This window comes from Rhea pennata, chromosome 2, assembly GCF_028389875.1.
Source record: "Rhea pennata isolate bPtePen1 chromosome 2, bPtePen1.pri, whole genome shotgun sequence".
Taxonomy (NCBI): domain Eukaryota; kingdom Metazoa; phylum Chordata; class Aves; order Rheiformes; family Rheidae; genus Rhea; species Rhea pennata.
In genome coordinates, this window is record NC_084664.1 from 90,734,979 (window position 1) to 90,762,451 (window position 27,473).

The following is a 27,473-nucleotide window of genomic DNA, read 5'->3' on the forward strand; positions in this document are numbered from 1 at the left end:
ACATGTTTCTTTTCTGCTTTCTATATCTGATTCTCAACTAGTGTAGTTTTGAAGTGATTGGATTTAACAGCTGTTCACAGCATATCAATTGTTTCTGTTCCTGGGCTGCTTAGGAATTTAAAAACCTTCCATGTTTTATTCTCATTGCTTGGTATCACTCTTTGGTGAAGCTGAATGATGTATATGAAAACATCGTTCTGTACAGAGTTAGAGTTGCTTTTGAGAAGTTTCCTTCAGTTTTTAGTTTTATTTCTTTAAAAAATAAGATAATGTACATGACATTTTGAATTATTTAATATTTTCCATTTCTGGTTTCCTATTAACCCAGTTTTTATTTTCTTTCCCTTAAAAATACCCTAGGAATACATATTAAATATGCTAGTAAAGTTATCACTCTTCTTTAATAAGTTACACATTAATTGCTGAGGTTTACTGAAACTGTGTGAGCACTAGGGGAGGTCCTGTAAGCCCACTGATGCTGAGAAGATACGATTTCTCATTAAATAAGGATGAATGGAATGATAAGAACTTGCAGTATAGATGCAGCATTTTTTTTCTTTTCCATGTCATTAGATGACTTACAAAGCAGCCAAGTTTTATGCAGCTTCACATGTGGCTATCTTTTTTTTTCTTTTTTTAAGTTATTGATCCTCCCTCATTAGAATTGGGGTGGGAAGAAGTAGTATGGGAGAGAAGACAGTGAGAAAGTAGCCTTTCTGCTTATTAGATTGTGCAGGGGGTTGGAGTACAGCAACCTGATGAACAAGTAGGTGGTGCCTGGAAGTCAAGGAATAAAAGCAGTTGTCTGAGTAGGCAGCCATGATTTTGGGGATACTGGTCTGATAAGTTGTGGCTTTTTTGTCTCCTGTGGCAGCCTGTATGGTTTCTTTGATTTGGCTGCCACTTCTTGGCTTGGATGCAGGAGGGAAAATGGAAGCCTTTCTTTCACCAAATGAGCTGTAGATCATTCCCCAGTGACCAGAAGAAGTGAGAAATGACCAAAGGGACATCCCTGCTGCATAATATTAGCCAGGGGAATATAAGAGAACACAGGTGGTCTTTGAGTAGTTGTGGCCAGATGGGTGGGTAGAAGGCTTCAGTAGTAAACATCACAAGCTTGTCTGATGCTTGTTAAGTCAGTAATAATAAATATATTTGTTTGAAATTGCATTAAATACATTTTTAGATTCACTTTCATCTTCAGTGACAGATTATATTTGATTCCGTTACTATGGTTGTTGTTTGTCCGTAAAGTTTTCAGGTGTTACATTAAGCAAATTATTTTTGTGCATTAAAACACAAGCAAAGCAAAAGATCAATTACAAATACCCCAAATGCATGCATATATGTATGCATATATAACCCATAGAAATATGTAACATAGTTCTTAAACTGCAGTACACTGATTCGCTTTGGGGGAACAGAGTTGTAATGTAATCTAGCAAAGCATAGTGAGATTAATTCAGAAATAGGCTTTTTGCTGATTTTTAGATTGGTTATTTTATCATCATTGTTTGGTTGTAACTGATGGTGCCTTTGTGGTAGGGAAGCAAATTGTCCTTTGAATTGCTGGCATGCCTATGAAATTACTGCGCTGAAAAGTAAATATGAATAGCACAGATGGGTGCATCAGAGCTTGCATGCTTCTATATAAGGGAGCAGCAATAGGAGCAAGATTTCAAAAGGCTTAAATTTCACCTTTGTGAACTTTCAGTCTCTACACTTAGAAAACTAAGATATTTCTGAATGGGAGGTGGCACCTAGAAAACCAAGGTGCATTCACGAACAGAGTAGAAGAAAGAGAGAGTTACTGGAGTGAGTCCAGCAAAGGGCCACAAAGGTGTTTAGGGGCTTGAAGCATCTCTCATAGGAGGAGAGTCTGAGAGAGCTGGACTGTTTCGCCTAGAGAAGAGAAGGCTGAAGGAGGATTTTATCAATGTGTATAAATATCTGATGGGGGCAGTAAAAAAGATGCAGCCGGGCTCTTCTCAGCAGTGACCAGTGACAGGGTGAGAGGCAATGAGCACAAATTGAAATACAGAAAATTCTACTGAAATAAAAGAAAAAAGCTTTTGTCCTCTAAGGGTGGTTGAACATGGGAGCGGGTTGCTTAGAAAGTCTGTGGAGTCTCTATCCTTGGAGGTAGTCAGAATCCAACTGGACACAGCACTGCAACCTGTTCTAGTTGCTCCTGCTTTAAGCAGGGAGGAGTTGCACTAAGCGATTTCCAGAGCTCCCTGCCAGCCTCAGCCACTGGTGATTCTGTGAGGGGTTCTATAAACTGCAGCGCTATTTTTCTGTATTTATTCAGACATCACTGTGTGTCTGAACTTAAGAGGTAGATTATTCTCTGTGAAACTGAAGAATTCTGCACTTTAACCCAGGTACCTTGGTTCCCAAGCCAACGTATTGATATTCTTCATAGAAGGTTCATTGCATGGACTTAAGTAACATTTTATATCTCCTTGAGTTTGGTTGAAATTTATGAATAACACACAGTAGCTTCTCTAGATGGCTTAGAGAAATACATTTAAGATGGACGTTCAACGTTCCTGTACTTAAAGGACTTAAATGCGAAAGTGTTAATATTGCCATTTTTTAAAAAAATAACTATAACTACTGTTGCATTTTGAAATCATTCCTCCTTCCTCATAGTTAAGACTGTCTTTAAATAAAATCACAAACTTGATATTGAAGTGATTGGGATAACATAGAGATAGAAATCCCCAAATGCTAATGCATTCCTTCTTTCTCAGTAAATATATACAGAGTATGAACAGAAATGGTTGTGGTAAAAATCTGCCCAGTGTAGTAGACGTATTAATTATTTGTATTGTAGATGTTTAAGATGCACAGCTTCTTGCTTTAGTATTCTAATGCATTTCCTGCTATTTTCAGCCTTACCCCACCAGGTATAGCCATGCTCAAACGCTTTGGACTGTACTATATAACAATATAAGCATGATAGTATCAAGTTTGTGTCAATGTTAGATGGTCTGATCTTGGGTTCTGAGTCATGGGGCCATGAATGCCCTTTTTCTTCTCAAGTTACTGAAGAATGCCCAGACCACCCACAGGAGTAGGAATTTGGTAAGAGAGAGGCTGAGAACCCATGTAATAGATCCCTTCCAAAGTGTCAGGGAAAGATGTTAAAGATCTTGTTAGTATAGAAAGTAATTTATTCTTCATACCTAGCTTAGAAATGAGGAGAGTATTTCATGTGACGTATTGCTTCGTCTTTTATTAGTTTATTAGTTTATTAGTAGCAGATGTGATTTAAATAATTTTAAATTTAAATAATTTTTTTTGCTATGTCTTCCCTTTTCTGTACAGTGAGTGGTCACTGTATGACAGCCATAGTATTTTACTGGGTTTCAAACTGAGACATTCAAACTGATGTAGTGGGTTTAAATTAATAGAGCTTTCAGTACTCTCAGTAAACTAACTGAGGGGTAAGGTTTATTATATTAAGTATATTCATGTTTTCCAGACTCTACACTTTAGATGGAAAACTTGTTCAGAATGGGTCAGATCTGGAGAATGGGCAGTTTTATGTCGCAGTGGGCAGAGACAAATTTAAGAAGTTGCCATATGGTAATCTCCTGTTCAGCAAATCTACAATAAGAAGGCCACAGGGGTAAGTTCCACATATGTGTGGTACACTTTTCACATCCTTTTGTGTGCGTCAACATGTTTACAAAGTACCACCAGTAAAGTACAAAATTATCATTCCAAGAACATTCATAAGGGAGGGAGAGAGGGATAGATAGGTTAGTATGAATGTATAACTTTCTCAACAACTTTTGAGAAAGCTGGGATAGAAATCTGTAACAAAAGAGAAAATGAAAAGTGAAATTTCACACCAGAAATGTGCCATTCATTATGCATTACAAAATTAATACCTGAAGAAGGATTATTTTGACTTGACTTAATTTGTTTTTCCATGGATCTAAATTTATATAGCTGAATGAGATTAAGTAGCTCACCAATCTACATCTACTGTTTTGTAATGTTTTATGGATTATGTACCCCTTTAAGAGTGTTTTGTATTTCGGTCTTTTTTTGTAGGCCAGTATTATTGCATAATAGAATCCTAAATAAGGTCTCTGTCAGGAGAAACCTGGGCTTTGAGTATCTTTGGAAAAAGCTGAACCTAAACTGGAAGTCATTCCATTGACATAAATGGAAAGAGAGGGAACTTTTTCCCACATTCTACGTATAAATTTTGGTATAATTTAGGGAATTTTGTCCCAGATTCTACACTAATCTGAGGTGTAATTTATAATTCCTTTTAGCAAACAAATACAGACGATGTGGAAAGTATTTTAGAAAACATTTGCAACAAGTGAGTTTAAAGGAAATGAAAAGTATTGCCTGAGATGTGCCTAGCAGTTAAATTAAACTGACCGAGATGCACTGAATTTTGGTGGATGGAAGTATTTTCATTATAATAGTTATAAGGATCTTTCACATAGTAATTCACTGACTATTGCTCTGAGGTTCTTCATTATATAAAACATATATTATGGGAAAATTTAATGCGTTTATTTGAATAACTCAGTGATCATTCATTTAGATATAGCCTAGTGAACGGAAACTAGTGCTTTTTAATAAAACTGCAATGGATAGAATAACTCCGTTGCCATAGCTGACTTGATATTACCTTCAAATAATTACTTTATTACTGTACTATTTACAGATAGTATCTGTAATAATGACATATACATATTCTAAGATATGACTTATTTCTACAGTTCCAAAGCTTCCTCATTACCTCCTATTGTGGGATCTCGAAAATCTAAAGGGAGTGTGAGTATCAAATGCCTTAATAAAGTTTGTTTCTAGCTTCTTTTAATTCCAGCAGATGGAAAGTCACTGTCCTTTGGGTTTTAATTTAAGTCTGAGGAGAGAAAATACACAGCCACCTGCTGGTATGCTTGTTATTGCTTGATGAATCTGTAGCTATTTGCAGTGTCAATTAGACAGAAGAAATCCAGGGAAATATTGTTGCAATAATTACTGCTTTATTTTAATGAAAGCTTCCATAGTAAAGATCAGCTCCTGCCTTGAGGTCTTTCCCATAATCTTTTTCAATGATCGTTGTGTAATTGTTCGTTTATTTATTCAAATTATACACCTAAAGGAAAAACATAGAACCTATTGCAGGAAATGATTTATCTCAATACTTAAAGTCTGAATAAGGCCCTAAAAGCAGTTTCCTGTCCCATGCATTGTCCTTTGCTAATGATTATAATATAGAATTTGAATCTCCATTGCATTCTATCCTGCATAGCTATTTATATGTGTACAGAATGAGTCCACTGTGGGTTTAAAAACAATTCCAAATCAGAAGTATCTTTTTGCACAAGGATTGTGCGAGTGCAGTTTACTGTATGAGTAACAAGACAGTAGAGAGTCAGACTCACAGGCTCATTATAATTGTGGTAATTGATCCTCTCTATCCACAATATGCAAAACCCCGTAACCCCTAAACAGAATAGACAATAAAATATTCAAGGCTCTTTTCCATTCTGTTGAAATGCAGTAGAAGGTAAAGCCTCAGTAGAGAATAGTTTCAAGTGATGTTTGTTTGCTTTTATAATGTAAGCTTTACAATTCCAGCATTCTTAAAAATAACTCATTATTATCTGTCTTAACTATGAGAAGAAGAGACAAGAAATTAATATCTATACAGAAAAATATTTGATATTCAGATTTATCCTGGGGGATTTTAACAAAAGACAGTTGCCCAATACTTGACACGCTGATAACAAGGAAGCTTCAGAACTTAGGGAGGCAGGAGTATATGCTGTTGCTCTCAAATATCTAGTGCGACATAGACTGAACTGGTATAGATCATGTTGTCTTTCCTTCAATTTAGTATCTACGTTTTTCACTGCTATTGCTTGGAAGTAACAGTCTGTGATTTGAATCTTTAGGAATTGGAAGAAGCTGAAATATGGCCTTGTCTTTCTTTATACAGAAACAATCAATTAAAGACAGTGTTTCAATAAATTATTTTAAACATAACCGATTTCTACTGATTACACTAAAATTAAAAAAAAAGATAATATTTTATTAATGTATGATAGATGCAAGTTTTTTTGAAGAGATGAAAGGTTTTGTTCGGGCCTGATTTTTCTGAACACTTTTATATAGACATTATCTTTTAACTTTAACAATGAGGTTAAAAGTAATTCTACCATGGCAATGGACAATAAAGGCCTTCCTGGTACAAATTTTAAAATGGCATGAGTTGTTCATACCATTACACTAAGTGAAACAATGAACTAGAAAGTACTCATTTTCTATGATTTAACTAAGTCTATGATCAGGTGAGCAGTTTTTGATATGGATGAGCCAGGTTAAAAGCTTGCTACCTCATCTACTTGTAGTATTTTGTTGTTATACAGAGCAGTTTGACAAAACTGGCTTAGGAGTAAGCTACGCAGGCTGTTAGACTGCCAAGAGTAAATTGACAGTCTCTGATCGGGGCAATGTTGAGGATATTTGGCTGGTAGTCTCTTTCCCCAGTCTAGCAGTGTATAAGCAGCACCTTAAAGAGCTGTTGTATACAGTTTAGCTTTTATGATGTTGCTTGTGAACAGATTTAGAATGAAGAAAAAATGCGTATAAATAACAAAAACTCTAGCTAATACAATTAATCATATACCCAGGATCATGCATACAACAAAATTGTTGTGGTGAAGCGAGTTACTTTGAATCAGTTGAGCTGATTCAAACTCTGTAACTCTGATTCACGCTGATGTAACTCTCCATAGGTGTTCTCTAATACCATAGATAAAAGTGAGGTAGTTTGACTTAGTTTATCTTGTGGTGGAGAAAGTTTGGTTAAATATAATTAAATTTTGTCCTAATTAGATAATATTTTATTATTTTGTGGCATCAGTAAATGGATAATGAAAGAAATGCCCTCAAGTGTAAATACAGTCAATGAATGCTTTTACGACATGGACTCCCATGTGTGTCTCACTAAATTGCCTGATAGTTTTCATTTTTCTTTTGTAAATTGCTTTTGGATCTATTGATCTTCTTAATTTGCCATTGTAAGCCCTTGGAAGAAAGAGGGACTAGATTTCTGCTCTACACTATGGCAGAAACAGAGAAACTTGGAGATGATTCAGAAATGACATCTTGGCTGGCCCCTTTCTAAGTGTTCACTTGGCAGTCAGTGTTCCTGCCTCATGCTGACTGTCATCCTCTCCCAGCCACTTTTGCCACTTAACAGATTAATATCCTTGTCACAGTTGCTCAGGCAGTGAACCTTTCACGTCATACATGTTATTCATATCTGGTGACTTACTACACATATGCATAGATGAGATACAGCTGTATGTCATATGTATGCATGTATAGATTCACCTAGTGTTTCTTTTTGTCAAAAGAAGCATTTTTTTCCTTATAATAAATGCCTTATTATCTCCTGGGAGTTGTTATATGATCTGACTGATAAATTATTATTTTTATCCTCAACAAGTTGATGAAACAGTTGCAGTTTTCTGGATTGCTTTGGATATCCTTTAAGGGTACTGGTTGTAAATGCATTTTTTAAATACCTGATACCAATACTTAGATATTAAAAAATTGAAATAATATTGACATTTAAAAAGAAAATTGGCCATACGCATCAGTGATAATTATGAACAATTCTTTTCAGGGAAATGATCGACAATCTAAGTCTGCCACTGGATCCAGTGACCCAGGAGAAAACAGTTCCTCACCTCAGCCTCCAAAAAGGAAGGACAAAAGAAGCCAGAACCAAGAGGAGACCCGCTTTTCTAACAAGTCTACAAAAGCAAAACAGTCAACAAGAGTAATAGCTTCCACAGTAATCCTTCAAGATAATGGTAACTACTGAGATTATCTTATTATAGCATGGTGACTTTTGAATTTCAGTGAAACCAGTGAAACGCTGGAGTAATATACTAGTACAGTAATGCTGGAATAATACATTGCTACAGTATTTGAATTGTCTATTTGCTTTGGCTGAGTTAATTTATAATAGTAGTTTTTGTTTAGCAAATGTACCTGCCATTGCGTTCTTAGCTCCATTTACATACAGCTCGAGAGGCTGTATATGATATTTAGTACTCTTTGGAAGTTAAGTAAACTAATATAGTCCTATCCTCATGCTTTTGACATAAACTTAATCAGTTGAAAATATATTTTGAACATTTTTCCACTGTTCTGTACTCCAAAGAAGTGGAGAAAAAGAACCACTCTGTTCAAGGGACACCTTGTTCTCCCTAAGGATCCCTGGTTAGCTGCCTGGTTCTGTATAACAAAATGACTAAACTCTGCAGGAATAATATGAATACAGAACTCCAATTAGCCAGTCAGCTGCAGAGGTTAATCATACAGCAGAGCTGCTGGAGGCACTTTCTGAATTTCTCTCTCACTAGGCCAGCAGTTTAGAAATGTAGTCGTAAATGTAATCAATTGAGAAATTGATTTTCTGATTCTGTAGTGTGATTCCCTCCCCCCCCCCAACCCCGTTGCTTTTAATGGCAAGAAGAGTGTCCTCTAACTGCAGATGTTGCTGTTGTGCTGAGATAGTTATTTTTTCTCATTAGTGATAGTTCAAAAAGTCATTAACACAGCCAATTAATATCTGTCAGTGGAAGTAAATTATGCTTTTCATAGCATTTGACGTTTCTTCACACAGCTATTTAAGTGTTAATAATTAAGTATGTAATAACAAATAATGGTTGAAAACTTCAGAATACTGCACCCAGCAGCATACTTTTGTACATCTGCATTTGTCTGGAGTGATGAGCTGTACATTGTACTTTCTGAGTCAGGAGCAGTTATGTAAATTTACATTTTAAAAGACTAGTGAAATATAATATAGAATCTTTTATAATGTAATATCTTTTTCAGAGGAAGCTTGTTGGATTTTCAATTTGTGTTAGTCTTGATTCAAATGCCATCCTGTCTTAACATAATTTTAGCCAACTTCTTTTGAGTCTAGTGTTTTTTCTTACTGAAGAATGACAATTACATTATAATGAAAGTGACAGGGAGCATTGATCTCCTTTATAACTCATTAAATCACTGAATAGTGATTTAGTTCTTCTTCTTGAAATTATCACAGTGGATCTCTGTCTTTTATAGATTTATTTGTGCATGCTAGGAACATATGGAGGAGAGACAACCAGAGCTGACTTCTAAGAGAAGGCCTTGTATGCTTGGTTTATAGTTTTAAGGGCTCAGAATCATTATATAAGACACAAAGAACATAGAGCAAAGCTTATATTTAGGCAGTTATCTGTCCTGGATAACTTCAATCACTGATGCTTTTCCATTTTTTCAAATAGATGCAAATAGATGATATTGGGAAATACTGATGCAAGGTTCCTTAAGCAGAGCTCAAAATCCACGTCTGATCTAATCACCTGTTTAGGATATGGAGTGGCTTTGAACCTCTGCTTAAGAGTTAGACAGATCTCAGATCTCTTACATTAAAGACAGCCAATATACATAACTTCTTCTGGTAGATATAATGCCAAAATGTTAATTTCAGATTTTTTTTTTTCTGGACTGAGGATTTTTGTAAGTAAAGTTTCTGCAGTGTCAGGGTGGGAGAAATCTGTTCTTTGGCCTTTTTGACTTTGCATTATCAGAGTTTTCTGATTGCTTTCTTTTCTTTCCCAGTGGAGGAAATCATACTGGAAGCAGAAATAGCTTTCTTTCTCCTTTCAGTGGGCAGCAACTAAGAGACAAATCTTACTTGAGGAGATGGCAGACAAACATGGGGGAGATGCTTATCTCCATATTTAGCACTATTGCTGTTCCACCTGCTGAGAGAAATGGTTGGGAATCCAAACTTACTGAAGAAGTGACTGCTTGTTGTTTCCATTCTGTAAATCTTGCATGGGTTAGAGAAGCTGTTTGAGGCAACCAGTTCTCTCATTTGAGCTAAAGCTTATGCTGGGGGAAGCGCTATTCATTCTTTGCTCCTCTAACCTCTTTGTATGAAGACTTGGTAGTGGAAGTGGGAATGGGAGGTTTGAGGTGTATCCTGTTTTGCAACTCTAGACCTACCTGGTCATGCAAGCAGTTGCTGAGGGAGGCAGATGATGTATCTTGGTTGAATTCACACAACAATACATGATGAGAAATGCAAAACAGTGTAATGTCTTTTTGATGGACTAGCGTCCCTGCTCTCAATGGGTCTCTGTTACTTGAGGAGGTGGATACTAAGTCAGTTAATAACTGTTTTGTTTTGTCAAACACAAGAAGTGTAGCATCTCATGCTCCTGTAAGTCTTCAGGCTAGTCACAGTAAGAATTGCAAACTTGTCAAAACCTACAGAATTATTTTTCTCTAATTAAATTCCCTAATATTTGTTTAGCCAGATCTGGAGAAAGATATCCCAGGAAGCAGCTGTCTTATGATTCTCAGCACACTCATTCTCATCTAGGCTACTAGTTCAAAGTGATTTTCAGTACTGCTTATTTTTAAAAAAGAGGTTCATTCTTATTATTTCATTTCTTTTTCTCAGATTTTTTTTCCAAGTCAGTTTAAATGTATTTCTTTGCCACATGATTCAAACTAAATTTCTTAATGTTTTACTTTTTTGTGCGTTCTGGCTCCCATGTATTTTCTGACGCTTTGCAGTAAATATGACATGATTTTTTTTCTGTTGTCAAGAGCAAATTTTGCTCTTGATATGTCACATTTGCTGCATTTTGCTTTAAAAGGTCCTCATTAATATTAGCTTATATCATGTATTCATCATTTCATTTCAGAAACCACATGCAGTTGTTCTGAGACTGTTAGTTCTTAGTGGGATGCTTTTGTTCTAGCATTTTTCTAAATAAGTGGTTTATTATGTGGAAATCATTTGAAGGGTGCATGGAGCGCTGGAGAGAGATCCCAATTGTCCTTTTTCTTTCCCTTTAGTCATTTTGACTAAAAAAGTGTAAGGAGGAGGGCCCTAGGCCTCTCAAAATCCACTATGTTTATCTGTGAAAGACCTACAGTGGTGCTTAATGCAACAGTTTTCATCCCAGTAGCCAAGCAGTAAGTGTATGTGAAGCAGGTTTTGAAATAGATGTGTCTTACTGTGAGAGATGGCAATTCAGCCTCTGTACTGAGTTTATTCCTTGAAGCGTCTGAGTTGTAACAGGCTGGTAGAGATCTCTCCCTTTTGACAAGAGGTGATCCTTTTGGCTAAACATCTCAGGTTTCTTTTGATCCACTGAGGCAGGTGGTGTGTTTCGCCATTTAAACAGAAGCAGAAATGTCCCTCTGGAAGCAGGTGGCATTCAAGTTGCAGCGTTGAGGATGAGGCTCAGCAGTATCAAGGAAGAATGGTAATAGCTATTGCTGCTTCTGCTGCAGGATGTAGGCAAGAGACTAATGTTGAATACTATGGTTTTCATACTCACACGATTAATGCAGCCAAACCTGAAGACTATGTGTTGTGCAGTTTTCTTTTGTTGTTGTTTTAAAGCATACTGAATCAAGTAACTTATCTGTGCAGTAGCATAATCTAAAAAAGCTACTTAAACCAATTAAGAATGTATCATCCAGAAATGACTGCATACAAGATTTTTTTTATGTGCTGATGTCATGAAAGTGGCACAAAAATACAGAAAACTATTCCATAGTAAAATAATTAATGTGACAGAAAAACTTTAATCTGTTTCATATCAATATTGAGATTGAAATGTACTTACAAGATTGTCAGTGGTACTTACCACTGATTACTTTGAAACTGAGTGCTTTTAATGTGCTCAGTGTACATTTCCCTAGGATAGAATAATTCCTTTCAGAGATATAGGAAATATCTAGATTTATAACTACAATTGTTCAAATTTACCCTCATCCTTGAGAGTCTCTGGAGAGAGCATTTCTTTTCTAAAATGATTTTTAAAATTATTAGTGTGATGAGAGTTTTACAATTGTAATTATTATTGAACAATAATAATATTGAGAAGTAGATTGTGTGTTGCTCAGATAATAACCTTTCTTTTCTTCTCTTTTTTGCATACAGATAGATTTTTTTTCCTCTATTGACTACTAGAAATGTAAAGGAAATATAAAGAGGAGTTAATACAATGCCATATTTTGTAACCTAAGTCTATCATTTTGTATTCCTTTTCATTGTTCTTTCCCGTATAAATAAATAGTAGGCTTTTCTCTGGAGTTTTAAAGGCACTAGGAACTAAAAGTTGCTACATATGTGATAGGAAGCTCTTGTACTTTTTTGCCTATATTTGTCTGTCTGTGGGACTCTGGTACTTGTAGGCAAATTGTGGGGAAGGATGGGAACTCCTGAAAAATCACAGCTCCCAAAAAAGACAATACAAAATATCTTGGGAGATATTTTCTGTTCAAGGGGAAAAAAAGGAAGCATGTGTAACTAGATATAACTACTGTTGTCCTTAAAATGACCTCAACAAATCCTATGCTGCAGAAAAGGGGCAGAGTCATTGTTTTGGAGTTAACTCCAAATCACCTAAAAGACTATCTAGATGATATGGTATCAAGTTCAATATTGGGAAAGGTGAAGCAATGTAGAATTGTAGGGAAAGTTAAATACTCTACAGGGTGCTATGTTAATGATGATAATTTAGAAAATTTTGGTTAACCCTCAAACCATAGTTAGAGGGTTAGCTTCTGAAATGTTATATACTTCCGTGTCACTGATCTAGTAAAGGTCAATAACATAGCTCTGCAGTATGAGAGATTGTGAATTCCAGCATTTTGAAGTCTCATAGCAGCTCTCATTTAATGGTCTCATGCAGTTACCTATAAAACACCACAAAAAACCTGTGAGTACTAAGTATTTTAAGCAGAAAATTACCATAAAGAGTGTGCATTGTCTTCTGAATCTGTCACATCTTTCAGTCACCAAGTGGTGAAAGCCCTGTCCCCAGCAATGTTTTTTTCAGTCAGTTCTGGCACTGTGTGGAAGCTCCACTTTAGTCAGAACATAGGTAGTTTATAGCGAAGAGTTTAAACAAGGTGCACTTTATTGACCCCAAAGTGTAATCACAGTTGTTACCAGCCCAACTGTTATGTCTTGATTTATTTTACTCATGACACCTCAAGGTGGAGTAACCTGAAGCAAAGGATACCTGGGCTTTCGGAGCTGAGAGCTGTTAGTGTGGAGTAACTGCAACTCTAATATCCTCCTGCCCTTTTCCCTCCCCAGCCCACTGTCAATGTCAAAGATTTCCCTTGACAGTAAGCCAGTATTCTGGTGTTCTCTCAGCTTTATGTTTGACTATAAAAGGATAAGGTTGCAGAGATCAGCATTACATCATATTTTTTTCATTTATTACTTGAAGGCACTGAACTGCCACATGATCTGTGGTAATGTTAAACTTACTGCCAAAGGTATGTTATTTTGTGACTTGATAGCCTGTTTTGCTGCTGTACTGCTTTTCTCAGTAGCTGAACGTTTTTCACCTGTGGAACTATCAATTGACTTAAATACAACACAGGAGCTTGACTGAATATACCCACCAGGTCATCTTGTATGTAGAAGTTCTTAGTGAGTTGATCTAGTGTACATTTTAGAATAGAGATGAGCAACAGAGTAATCCCCTTCAAAAACTTTCCCTAGATAATTTTGTCAACCAAATGCACTCTGAGCCCATTGACTATAACATTGGCAGTGATGGATCTAAGAAATCAGCAGGTGCATCTAAGTAAGTAAAATCTGAAACATTCTGCCATCCAACCAGCCTTGGCATTGCTGGTTTTTATGGCACATCATATGAGAGTTGTGTGGCTCTATTTTTTGACCTGTGCAGTTCTTTTCTTACCAGAAGCTCACAATGGAGCAGTCTCACTACGTGTTTCCTTGCTAACTAAGGAAATAAACTAGTATATCTCTTTCAAGCAGGCCAAATGGTAGCTGACTTTTCTGCCTGCTTCTTCTGACACTACCATGTGATCTTTAGCACTTCAGTGCTAAAAGGCAGGAAAGAAAGGAATGTCAGAAATACTCAAAACACTGAAAATATTTTCATACCCGGATGGTCTAACCTGTCTCTCTCGTACAGCCTACTGCTTGTGGCTCGATAGGCTGCTTAACTTAAACTTGTCTGCCCATCTGTTGTTGCCAAGGCCATCTGAATGTGCTTACTGCCTCCTCAAAATAAAAGCAAAAAAATGTAAGGATCATCATTTGCAGTCTTTTTTGAAATACATGTGTTCTGGTATGTCATTTCGGGCACCACATTCACCAGGTTGCACATATGGTGCTATTTCCAACTTTCTGTATGTTAAGCAACAGAAACTTCGTTTCTTCAGTTTGCAGAAATCAGTATCCTGAGTTGGGCTGATCTTCAAGGAAATCTGGAAGTTAAGCCCAGTTCTTGTACCAGTTTCCTGCAGTGGCCATAGTCCTGCTGCAGGAGAAGCTTTCTCTGTCAAGCCAGACTTTTAAAAACTTTTTTTCTGATTAACTCCTTGGATAGCTCCTAGTAGAGGAGAAAGATCTGTAGCAGAAGTTCTCGAATACTTCTCTACTTGTCTCTTCTTATCCCAAGGGGATGTTCTGTAGACAGTCACTGCCATCTGCTCAGCTTCTTTAGGCCATACCCTCAAGGTGGTGCATCAGGCAGAGGCATATCTTTTTGCTGATAGCTGACTCAGTAGAACTTCAGGAGCTTTCTAGTTTTTGCTGTGCAATGCTGTTACCGTTTCATACCTGTATTGTTTCTGAGTACTCATCTGTGAAACTAAGCTGTTAATAGTCTATGCATATATTTTCATCTATTTTTTTGAAGAAAGAATTAAAATCTATTGTGTATAATTGCTTTTGGAGCCTTTTGGATTTTTTTCTTATTGTTGGTTGCACTAAGCATGAGTGGGTAATAGGTTATTTCCTTAAAAAGAAGTTAGATGCTCTCCACCTATTTCTGAGGATAAAAAAAAATTTTGCTTTTGTTATCTACTAGACTTGTTTGAATGTATCAGTATGGCAAAGCCAAGGAAGTGAAGTACTGAATAAAAGAGTGCTCAGTGGGATTGAAAGACTTGCTGTAAATTTACTGTAAATTATTCCTTTCTGGAAAACTTCAAATGTCTGTGCAGCAAACTAAAAGAATATCTAGATGATATGGTATCAAGTTCAATATTGGGAAAGGTGAAGCAATGTAGAATTGTAGGGAAAGTAAACTTAAATAATTGCAGGGTGCTATGTTAATGATAATGGTTTAGAAAATAATGACTCCAATTCTGTGAGAATATAGTCTGACTCTACAGCAGAGATCATTAAAAAATTGATAAGATATTGTGATATGTAAAGATAAAGAATAGTGAATATCATATGGTATAGAAATCAATGGTTTGAGCTTAGCAGTGTTTCTTTGAATTGTTGATCATCCGATCTCAGAAAGGGCCATTGCAGATTTCGGGAGATCTCATGGAAGGAAAAAAATGGTTGTGAATCTAAAGAAATAAATGTGAAAGGAGACTGAAGAACCTGAGATTTTTTATTTCACCAGAAAAGAAGTCTTTTTATTTAAAAATGCTATACTGGATAAGAGTCATATCCAGTATTGTGATGGATATTACCAACAAATTTTGGATATGATGTAAAAATTTACATGTCAAATTATAAACCAGTGGCTGATTAGAAGGACTGTTTCAGGTCAAAGCAGGCTTCTGTTTGGTTTCTGGGATTCTGTTTTGTTTGTTTTCATTTTTTTCCCCTACAGCGTCATGTGCTGGCATTATCAGAGGAAGGATGATTGAATAGATGAACCAAAGAGCTGATCTAGTGCAGCAGTTTCTACAGTGATATTTGTACATTGTGTTTCTTAGAAAATCAGACCTTTCTTTTAAAAATACTTTAGTGGAGATTTAAAACTGACTAAAAAGACATGATGATTGGAGCATTTTTTCCCTCCCAAGAAAAGTGTGACAGTTTGCAGATGGCACAGGCAGGAATGAATTAAGTCACTACTTCTTCCCCCCCCTATCCCTATAGTTCTCTGAAATGAGGCTTTTAGTGCCTGCCATATAATAACTTTCTCCTTCCATATGAGTGCAGTGGCAGTCTGGTTTCCCACAGAAAGATTTTCTCGGTGCTTTTTCACACCTTTGATGTTGAAAGGTGTCCTTATGAAGGGTAAATCATAGGAAATTATTTAGGGTATTCTAGCACTAATTTAGAACATCCAACATTAAATGTACCATGCATTTATTAGTGAAGAATACTGGTAAATCAATAGGCTTTTAAAAGCAAATAGGGATGTGAAGTAAAAGATACTCTCTTTCCTATGCTCTTGACTTGCTTCGAGTCAATTATTTAGGTAGTGTTAGTCTCCGTCATGATTGTTGCTAGCATCTAAGTGTGCTGCTGTCTAAATATGTAAATGAGTATAGATTTTATGCTTTGGTTAGTCTCTTTGAGCGCAAATGTGAATTTATTTATTTGCATCATAGTATATACATTTCCAAATGCACTGAGTCAATTTCTTCTGCGAGTGCTTCTGAAGTGGTGGATGATAGTGTGATGCGAGTCAGTGGATGAACATCTCAGTTCCTCTGTCTCACTTTATCTGGCTCGTGTTTTGAATTCATCCCTGATTCCCAGAGGTTGGCTTGCTTTTCATTAATTTGTGGCTCAGAAAAAAACCATGTAACCATCATCATATTTGAAGTGTAAGATCTCAGCAGTGAAAGTAGCTCTATATGGAAGATTCTTGTAAGGAGAGGTGTGAGATTCTGCAGATTATGACATGGGGTCCAAAGCCAAGATGAGCTGCTATCAAAATGTCCAAATTTCAGAACATGGTTAAGTGTATATTTATTTATTTATTTTTCCATCAAGTAGCACTTACATGCAAGCTTACCTTTTTAAGAATGCAGTTTAAGTTCCATTTGTTTTACTGAGACTCTGGCATCTGCTTCCTTAAGTGTAAGAGTATGTTCATAAAGAGACTCAGTCCATCAGTTGAATACTTGTTTACCCTGTCTTTGATAGACTTGGTTGCATGTGTAAGGTTAAGCATGGGTTTGGAAGCTCAAGGCTTTAAACATATTTATCCTCTGAAGATGAAGCTATTATCCTAAACCTGAAATATATAAATCAACCCACAAATCATCTGGAAAACATAGAAGTTCATTCAGTGCTATTATTAAATATTTAATGGTAGTTTTCACGCACATGGTCTGTATCATCATTTAACAGTGTGGATAAAGCCGTTTGTATTTCATACAACACAATTTATAGTCTCTGTTCCAAGAATAGAACTAAAAGCTAATGTGAAAACCTCAAGAAAGTATATCATTCCTCACTGTATAAATTACTAGTGGCTGGTATATCTTTCACAGAGACATATTCAATATCACATAAATTATTTAGCAAATATGTAATCATATGAGTGTATCTGCATTACTATATTAAATGAAAGAATTTATTCATGTCAGTGATATGCGTATAACAGGTTTTAAAAATAATATGTAAGCAACACCATATAAAAGCTTCAGATCTCTAAGGTAATGTGTGTAATCATGGACCAATTGCACCTTAGTGTTTTATCATCTCCGTCATTTACTGAGTAACAATGTTGTTAAGGATACTTTTGTCTATCACAAAGTGCACAGTTTAAAATGTATAAAACGTATACACAGCTCAGATGAAATGGCTGCAGAAATACATGAATATCCTGTCATTTTAATAGTGTGGTGTGAATGTTCCATTAATATAAGAGGAAGCTTTGTGCATTTTTTTTTGTTATGAAGGAAATATTTTTTTTAAAAGGACACATACTTAAAACATTGGCATTTAAATAGTTCCTATCTAGTATTTGAAGATTCTGGAGCTGAATCAAACTTAATGGAGAGGATCAGATTAGTCTAGAACCAGGATCCTACTTCTTGTGGAGAGAAGAAAAACATTATATAACATGCATTAGTATTTAACAGTGCTTGCAACATACTTCTGTAATTTAAGTAAGGAGGGTGACCAAGCTGGTATAGGCCATTTGCTTCATAATGGCCCTATCAATATTTTCTGAGTGCAGCAAAATTGTCAGGTGATCCTGCATTTGTGAGAGTGGTGTTTCTTACCTACAGCAACCTCCTGTTGCTGATGTTATTGTGGAAGAACATTTTTCATATCTGTGGAACTTTGTTTTGGTTTGTTTTAACTTTTCCTGTGGCACCTGTGACAGCCATGGTGAGCTTACCATAGCAACTCGCTCACCGGTTATTACTCTATGCTCTCCAGGCACTCTGTGCCTTCCTTGCTTTGCTCCCCCCACCTTTTGCTTTTCCTTGTACTCTTTCCACTCCTCTCTTTTCTCTGATACTTTTTTCTTCCTTCTTGCTCCACGTGGCACTTCATCTGGTTTACCTGGCTGGTTCTGCTCTCTTTCTATCCCTTTTCTTGCCTTTTTTTCCTGTTTGTCTCTTCTGTCTCTTTCACTGATTGAGCAGGATGCTAGAGAACTCCAGTTTCTGCCCTAGCCTTGCTCTCTGAGCAGTTACTTGGGCAGTAAGTGAAGCACCTATGTAGAGAGAAATGCATGTAATTTAGCACTCCAGAGTTCTTCGCACTGCCTCTCTTAAACTTCTTTTGTGGCTAAAGGGGTATGACAGAGAGCAGCCGTGGAAATGCTTGGGTTACTAAGGCTCTTGTAGAGGACAGGGAGGGGCAGGGAGGAAGGGTGAGAGGTGCTGAATGCTGAACAAAGGCTTTCCTAGTTTCTCTCTCCATCTGATAATCCCAAGCCTTTTCCTTCTTTAATCAGCTTGGGAGCAAAGAGGACATGCCATACTGTCCTTTGGCCATTTTTCTCTTCCTTTTGTGCTGAGCCTCGTGTAGCTTTGCAACAGGTGATGACATGTGCTGTGGTTTTGAAGAGTAGACTTGTCTGGAGGCTGCATCAGCTGTATAACAGGCCTCTCTGTAATGTACCTTAATAGCTTTAAAAAGTTTTCTCTGGCCTTTGCAGTGTATTCAAGTCATAATTCATAGCTCTGTAGTTTTCTTTTGGACTGAATTATAGCTCCCAGTCATTATAGGAATGTGAAATAGAACTTTTTTTTCCTAGTAAGAAGTTATTCTTTTGAACATATCTGTTAAATATATGTCCCAATGCTTTTTAAAAACGTTCTTGCCTGTACTTTTGTGGTTGATTTATGCGTTACAATTTTTTAAAGCAAAAGTAATTTTCTATGCTATTGCTGGGTACTTTGTATTAAAGTAATGGCAGTGTGACGAGAACTCACAAGAGCAAAGAATGTTGGTTTTTTGCATTTTAAGTATTCATTATAAGTTAATGTGAATGCTGTGCTACAGCTGTGGGACAAGAATCTTTAATTCAGCTAAAAGGAAAAAACAACAGGCAAACTCTGGACAAATTTCATTTAAAATAGAAAGAACTGTTGATTAATTTTAACAAAAAAGCTAACCACTTCATTAGAGTTAATGTTTAAAGATGCTGAGCCTCAGGGTTTCCAGATACAAATGAGTTAGCATGGTTTACACCAGCACCCAGACATGAGGTAATGCCCTCTTCTTCAGGCCTTCTATGCTTGTGCCTGTACTTACCCTATGCTTATCTGCTTTATTTATACACGTGCTAAGGCCCCATCATGCTCCCCTTTGGGTGTAAATGGGCTTTATACTGCTGGAATGGTGTAGAGAGAGCCAGAGGGCAGTTGAGGTTTGACCAGGTCAGACTAACAAGGGTGCAGTGAATTCCTTTTCTAAGGGATATTTTTCTTCTCTTGTTGTTTTCAGTACTACTTCATATCCTAAAGACCTAAGTTAACATCCTCTCCAACTTGAGTGGACCGTTGCTCTATGTATTAATGCAAGTTCTTCCCATCCTTCTAACATGTATGCTTTTAGTGCTCTGAAATGTCTCCCTGTTGATAGCTCTTTCTCCCTCACTCTGTCCCAGTTTGTTCCTTTATCTGTGAGTGAGATGGACTCCTGCAGCTGTTGCGTGAATAGTGGGACTGAAGGAGGACATAAAGCTCTTAAAAGCTGATAAGGGGCATGGTTTGTTCTGTGTTAGGGCAGAGGAGGTGATTGTATGAGATGCAGCTTCCTTCTGAGGTAGGTGACGAGCATTATAAGTTCAATTAGTTGGGTTATTTCATCTAAGTTCAGTTAGAGGGAATGAGCATTACAACTTTCTTCCCAGTTCATGTGCGTCTTAAAAGTCTGCTTCAAACATGTTTGAGGAACAGCAAATGGAAGTGAAGTGAGCAGGCATCTCTGTCATTCTCTTCCTACCTTTGCATACAAATGCCAAGCTGTAGTAAACTCTGCACTACAGGGTGAAGAGCAAAATTAAGAGCAGGTATGAGCATGCCAGACATCTTGGCACATTGTTTTCCATCTGCATTACTGGCTGTCAGCCAAAGTGCTGCTTGGGGTAATAGCATTCAATCTCTATGTAGCAAGAGCTAAATTAGGATTATTTGCAAAGGATCCAGCTGCAGTGTACTTGGCCTCACCTTTGTCTTTTCCTTTAGAAAGCATGAACAGGAGCTTGGAAAAGGCTGTTTATTTGGAGAAACTGTTTGTTTCTATCTGTTTTTCATGACAAAGATGTGGTAAATCCTAAAGGCTTGATGATCGTGGTATTCTTTGAGACCCCAGCTGCTCCTGGAAAAATCATTGAGGGCAGAATGCATCTTGCCTATCTCCCACTGTGTAAATCTTAATTTAAGCTGAGTTTCTAGCTCCAGCAATCACGGATAGAGAAGTGTCTGGAGATGCCCAATCTCTGTTGGTGAAATTAGAAACTGAGCTTAGACTAGACACCTGAGATTTGAGTGAATTAAGTATGATGTAATGTTGGGATTCCTGCCTTGAATTATGACATTATCAGTTCCATTTTAAAGGGAGTTGTTTTATTCTGGGGAATATCTTTGCTGGAGAGCTAGAATCCAGCTCCAGGAAATCAGTGATAAAGATTGCTTCCCTGTACTGTTTTAATCAATATGGTTCCACTGTCTACTGTGAAAGCCCGTTGTAGATCCTCAGTGGGCTTTGTAGGATTATTCCAAAGAACTACTTCAAATTCAGAGACTTTGGATAGGGTAAGACAAGCACTTGCTACACTTTACAGATTTTTTTTCTTCTGGACAGTGAAAAACTCTTGGCATTTTAGTTGGCTGCATTTGTCTCTCATTGATGTGGGATTAATTTTAATTGGAAACCAATCAACTATACAGTGAGTTTACACATGCACATTTTGGAGTGTATAGCAATAGATAAAAAGAAAATATTCTTGGTGGAAAATGTATCTCGTCTTCCTTGCTGTCTTTCTCCCTGCCAATTCAGTAGCAGGGTGGAATTTTCTGTCTTCTGAGTGTTAGACTGTTTGAAAGTGGTTGTTTCCTGGCACTTAATGCCTCAAGAGTTATGTTCATACTGTATTTAAAAGCTTAACCTAATCTTCCAACAGAGTTTAGTTGAGTTAGCCATGCATTTATTTTGAATCTACTCTTCTTTTTAATACATGGAGAGTTTCACCAGCATGCCGTATATATTACAACTGATCCATGTCATAATCCTCTTGAATCAGGATGATTAAAGAATTATTTAGTTTTTAATGTTGAAAGCTCTTTGTGCAAGATTTAAATATGCCACTTTTTTCAAAAAAATCCAGTAGAGCGCAAGCTGGCATTTCAGATTTTGTAACGTATTAGGCATGCTATTAATATTATGATTGGATTCATGTTGCACTAGTAGAAACACAAATAATATTGATTATATTAGATATAACAGTAACTACAACTGGAAATGTGAAGTTTTAGACCTTAGATTAGTGAAGCTGTGTCATTAGAATTTGGGCTTATAAAAGTGATACCAAAACCATATTTAGCTTTCATCATCTTGGTTTAAGGTTAGGCAAACTTGTATTTTTTGGTTTGCCCCTGCTCTGTAAATAGTACTTTAGGAAGTTGAACAGGGAAATAGCAAATTCAGACGCTTAATAGAAAATTCCTGTAAGGGGGCATCTTGACTTTTACAGTCTGTTCCATTCAAATATAGTAGTTTAATTGTGATCCTGTTGATAGTAAAATAGCACCATACTCCCTCAAACAATAAAACAAGTTTTAGAGATACTGGAATGTGAAGTCTGAATTCTGGCTATGGTTTGGAGAAGTACGATATTGGAGATGAGCTGAGCCAGTTCACAGTATTTCAGATCTAATTCTGAGCATCACTGAGGCCTTAGAAGTTAGGAATCGTTTCAATTTCCTGGTATTACCTTTGGCTAAATAAGGAAAGAAGGGGGCTAACCCATAATTAAAAGAAAAGCTGCACAAACCAGCAGATATGGCAACTATTCCTGGTATCATGCTATGAATTGCTTTCAATGAAATTATGAACTTGCCAAAAAGTATAAATCTGAACTGCAGAATATCAGCTGTGCATTTTGAGCTAAAAGTATTACTTTTCATGTTTTCCTGCTGATAACTTTGAGGATTAAAAAAATGTTTGTAGTTAAAATCTAGAAGCATAGACCAGAGCACTGCTGTGCTATCAGTGCAGGTAGAAACTGTGCTAAAGAGAGAGAGAACAAGAGATCCTCTTGTTCCTTATTTGCAGAGATTTTATAGGATTTAAAGGTTTATTCCTTACATGATAGGAGATAGACTTGCAGTCTATAATAAAAATGAGAACCTTTGTTGCTATGAGTGTTTATCACAGTGCCAGATCACCATAGTCAGCGTATACTAGAACCAGTGTGAAACTAAGATGACTGTAAACCTTGTGGCCTCTTTCTCCAAACACGTGTGAGTTTCTTCGAGTTTGGCTTTTTGTTACAATAATACATTGCAAAACATAAAGAGGGGAAACAGTACTTGGCAGGAGTCACGTTGCTTACTTCAGTGCAGGATCGAGCATAGGTGCTCTGATACTCCATTTGGAAGGACTGGAACAGGGCAGAGGAGGACAGACGTTCCCAGGGCTTCCCATTTGCTTTGTGGCAATTTAGCATGCGTTGGACTAAGTTGCACAAGGCCCAGTCAGAGACCCAAGAGAACACTGCACTTGGAATGGACATGGAATCAAAAAAGATCAAGGCTCAACAGGAGATACTTTGTTAATTCAAATAGACAAGATCTTAATGATCTGTCATTTGAATAAATGAATAAATTAGACATATTTAAGACAATAAATGAGGTGAATGATCAAAATGAGAGAAGGGAGATAAAGCCCAACATTACCACATACAGTCTTTTTTCTTTTTTTGAGCCTCTTATATATGCAGATATCTAAGCTCTTGCAGCTGACTGAGGCAGCCTTTTCTTTGCTCTTACACTACTAGATTTCCTATCAATAAAGGAGACTGCTTCACACAAGGTTATCCTCTAGAAGCACCTTTTGCAGTTTCTGTTGAGGTAGTCTTGATGTCACCAATCTGTAATATCATGAAATCTTATTAGAAATTCAGTATATTCTGAAGAGAGGAACTAACTTTATAAACTTGAAACCACATTAGTATCAGGTAAAAATATACATATTTTTTTACTATTTCTACAATTTTTGTATGTATATTACTACCAGTTTCTTTTTAATTCCATTACTTCCTGGTGATAGTCACAGTCACACACACATAACAAACCTGTCACCCAAGCAGTGGCTTCTCATTGGAAATGGGCCTTGCACAACAATTATACTTTGAAATAAAATAATAATAAAAAAGGAAAAGAAATTCATGTTGTAGACAGGCATAAATGCATGTCCTCCTTATCCCTCATAGCAATCTATTCAATTTAATGAGCCACAGATTTTTTACATTTTGTTTTTAATTTGATTTAACGTTTTTATGAGGTAGCCTCTGTAGTAAGTCACATTAATTTTTTTTTATAGTCACATTTACTTTCTTGCTTACATGCAGAGCTTGTAGTTAATAAATGTGTCTGATTTCCAGGCCATTATTACAATGATTTTTTTAATCCCTACTGCTAAACTTCAATCAGTTTCATATTCAAAATGCATTAAATGACTTTGTATAATGTTGTAATTTGTGCTGCAATAAATGTTTTATAGTTAATGCTGGTTAGGAAGGGAGCTTATACCAGAGCCATTAATTGCTTTGCTTAATTATTTACAATATATAGATTTCTTACCAGTTATTTCAATGTATTACTCATTTACTATTTAATGAAGTCATATATTTTTCTTATTTATCAAAGTGTATCAAAGAATTCCAGTGATGATAAGCTGAAATACTGAATGGCATCAGACAGAAAATGATTTGCTCAAAGTTATACATGCACTGATTCACAGCTTTTTTTGCTAGGTATTGAACTGAGTGACTGCAGAGTATGGTGAATATCTGGGTATTTAGGGAATAGATGATGTGTATTCAGGTGAAATTTTGTTGGCCAAATTGATCTGTTCTGTACCTATTGGGGAGTTAGCTGGCAGCATAAAATATCTAGAAAATTCCTCTGAATGGTCACTGGCAGACTCTTCTTTACACAAATGAATTCTTAGGTACTGAAAAACCAGCATAGCTAAGCCTGGATAAGGGGATAAGGCAGATTGAGATGAAGGACCCTGGATACCAGAGCTTGCAGCTGCAAGAAGCATAATTTAGAGCAGTCTGACATTGTCTTAAATTGTATTTGTTTTATTTTTTCATTGACAACCATGTCACGGAGGTGGAAAGGTAATGGAGGAATACCATCCTCTCTTTTCTCGTCTTCACTGAAAGCAACTCAGGACTGAGATACTTATTTTTATGAAACACCTCTGCCCATGTAGAAAACTGAACCTAATTCTCTGTGCCTTTATCCTATCAAAAAATAATATTGATATCCTCTGGACCTGATTTCCAAAAAGCTAACCCTTCTGAAAGCATCTTCCCTTGTGTTAGTTCACGACAGTTTTCTGCTGAAAATGTTCCCATGTTCTTACTATTTCTGCGGTTCCAGTGCTGCTGTCTGGGGAGATAAGCCATACAGTGGCCACCAGTGTTTCAATTGCCATATTAGCTGACTCCACTTGGGGCAAGAAGAGTTGATTCACTGCATTTTTAAAAATACCAGACACCTCTCTTTGGTAAAGCTGTTAGCCATACTTCATGTGCTCTTTCCCAGTAACCTGCTCAAGGCTTTTGGGAATTGAGAGCTTGTAGTCTGGAGTCTCTTCAGATTTCACAGGTCTGCCTTGCTATATGATTTTGGAGCTGGAGAGGAGCTAATACAGAGCACAGGTCTCAAGGAAGTCCATAGGAAAACACTTGCAGTTACAGTTTTTATTTATTCCTTCAGCCTGAAGCCAAATAATGCTCTAGAAATTCTTTTCCCACACTGTAGTGTCTCCATCTAGAATCCTACTAAACGTTGTTCATTGAAAACAAGAAAAATATTCAAGAAATCAAGAAAAATATTTGTCTGAAGCAGCATTTTTTTCATTGTTGCTTTTTGCTGCACCTCTGATCACAAGCTAATCTATGTCTGAACTCACAAATTCAATTGTAAATAGATACTTAGAAATGACGTTTCATTTCTCAGGCTTTCCTGAAGGAGAGATCCTCTAAACAGCTTAAACTGACATGAGTATCTGTTGGTTTATTCGTTCCTCTCCTTGCATTCTTCCAAGTATCTACTCTTATGCTGCCTGTGACCTCCTTTCTGTATTTAGTCTTCCTGTCAGTCTGCTGTGCTGTTTCTTCCCTTGATTTCCACCAGTGTGTTTCCTCATCTTCCTCTTTGCTCCTATACAGTTCCTCATTCCATTCTTTTTATGTCTCCTCGCTTTATTCTACCCTCATTGTCTCCCTCTGTCTCCATATCCTCTATCTTCTGTATATCCTCTTTCGGTTGCCTGTTCTCTTGAGCTCGCTTTTCATCTTGTGATTTGTTCCTTCCTCATCTGTGGGTCCTTCTCATTCTCCCTCTTGCCTGAGCTACTGGACATGGTTCTGCTTTAAAGTAATCAGAAATAATGGGAGGTGACATGTGTGTTTGCTAGAGGTGATCTTATTTCTGTCTGCATGGGATATAAAGAAACAATAGTGATTTTTAGCTCAAGGCAGAGTGCTTTCAGAAGATGACTGGCAAAATCGGAAAAATTCCTGTCTCTTCTGGTTGTCTGGACACCTTGGAAAAATGTCCTCACATAAGATCAGGAGCCTCTCAATAATATTTTTCTTGGCCTCATCACTGAAGCAGCACTTAATGTGGGATGAAGAACTGAGAACCTACTTGGAAATAAATCCTCTGATGTATACTTGCCAGCAAACCAAGCTGTAGGGAGACATGTTGGAGCTCAAAGTGCCCTTGAATCCTTTTTTGTCATCATCTTTCACTCAATCTGGAGGAAGTGTAGAGAAGACAACAATTTGACTGTAAAGCCTTGGAGCTCTTTTTTTCTTTCTTGCCCGCTTTTGCAGTTCTTCAGCCCCAACATTACTGTAAACTAGTCTATGGCCACCCCTATGTTTGAATTTGCAATCAATTTGAGAAACAGAAAAGTCTCACAGACTCAGTATTTGTTCTTACATGAGGAGCATGTTTAATCTGTAGTGTTTTATGAACCATTTGAGGTAGACGTAAATGTTCCATCTAATGGAAGTACTGGGAATTCTGTTTTCAGTAATGTACAGTACTTATTTCTAACTTTAGTAGAGATTGCAATATAAGCCTATAATAGTACAGAATGATGACTTACAAAAATGTTATTTCATGTAATTTATTGAGGAGTCTAAAAATGCCTTGTTTTTTTTTTCTCCCTTAGAGACATGTATAGAAACTGACTAATGATTTAGAGACAGAGATGTGAAATATTGCATCAATAAAGATTTTTTGTGCTTTTTTCTAAACCAAAAAGCATTTCTGAAATATTACCTATAAAATTATACATTTGCTTGGGGGATAGCTGTGAGTGGCTCACTCACAGCATTGATAATAGTGATTAATGTGGCTTCCAAACTCCTGCTGAAAAGATCTGGACATAGAATTATGTAAACAAGGAGTATGTTGGCCTTTCACTCAGTTGCCCTCCTCTAGATGTTTGTCAACTAGCATGCAAAAATCGTAAACAGAATAGAGAGCAGCAACATTAACAGTGTTTTACTTTTTAAGCTATTTTCTTAATATTTCTTTTCATCAAGTTCAATTTTTGTATATAATTTACACTATTTGTGTTTCTTTTCACTTTGGAACCAAAAGACAAGAAGGATGCATGTCCTGATGTAATCAGGACTTAATTCCTTGCTAACTTAATTCCTTGGCATTTCATTTGGAATTTCAAATTTGTTCCTGTGTTATCTTACAACTTGCCCATTTTAGTGTCATTTTTTTTCTTCACCTGTTCTGGCACATTTCAGACTTAAGTGTTTTTCTGCTTTCCCTGAATATTAATGGTACATGTGTTTTGGGCATTTGTCTTCAGTGCTTTCATGTTTGCACAGAAGTAAATAATTCATTTCCCTCTTCTTGTAAATTTTCTTATTTCTTTAAATAATGTTTCTTTTTCCTTTTCTAACAAT

General features: G+C 36.6%; 1 protein-coding gene across 1 annotated transcript in view; it reads left to right on the forward strand.

Annotated features, from left to right (window-relative positions):
- Nucleotides 1–27,473, forward strand: part of DCDC2 (doublecortin domain containing 2) — a 70,936-nt gene that overhangs the window by 26,386 nt on the left and 17,077 nt on the right. The window contains exons 7-9 of the mRNA XM_062568029.1: nt 3,491–3,637; nt 4,755–4,809; nt 7,679–7,868. Coding sequence (XP_062424013.1) covers nt 3,491–3,637; nt 4,755–4,809; nt 7,679–7,868 — 392 coding nt within the window. The remainder of the gene's footprint in view (nt 1–3,490; nt 3,638–4,754; nt 4,810–7,678; nt 7,869–27,473) is intronic.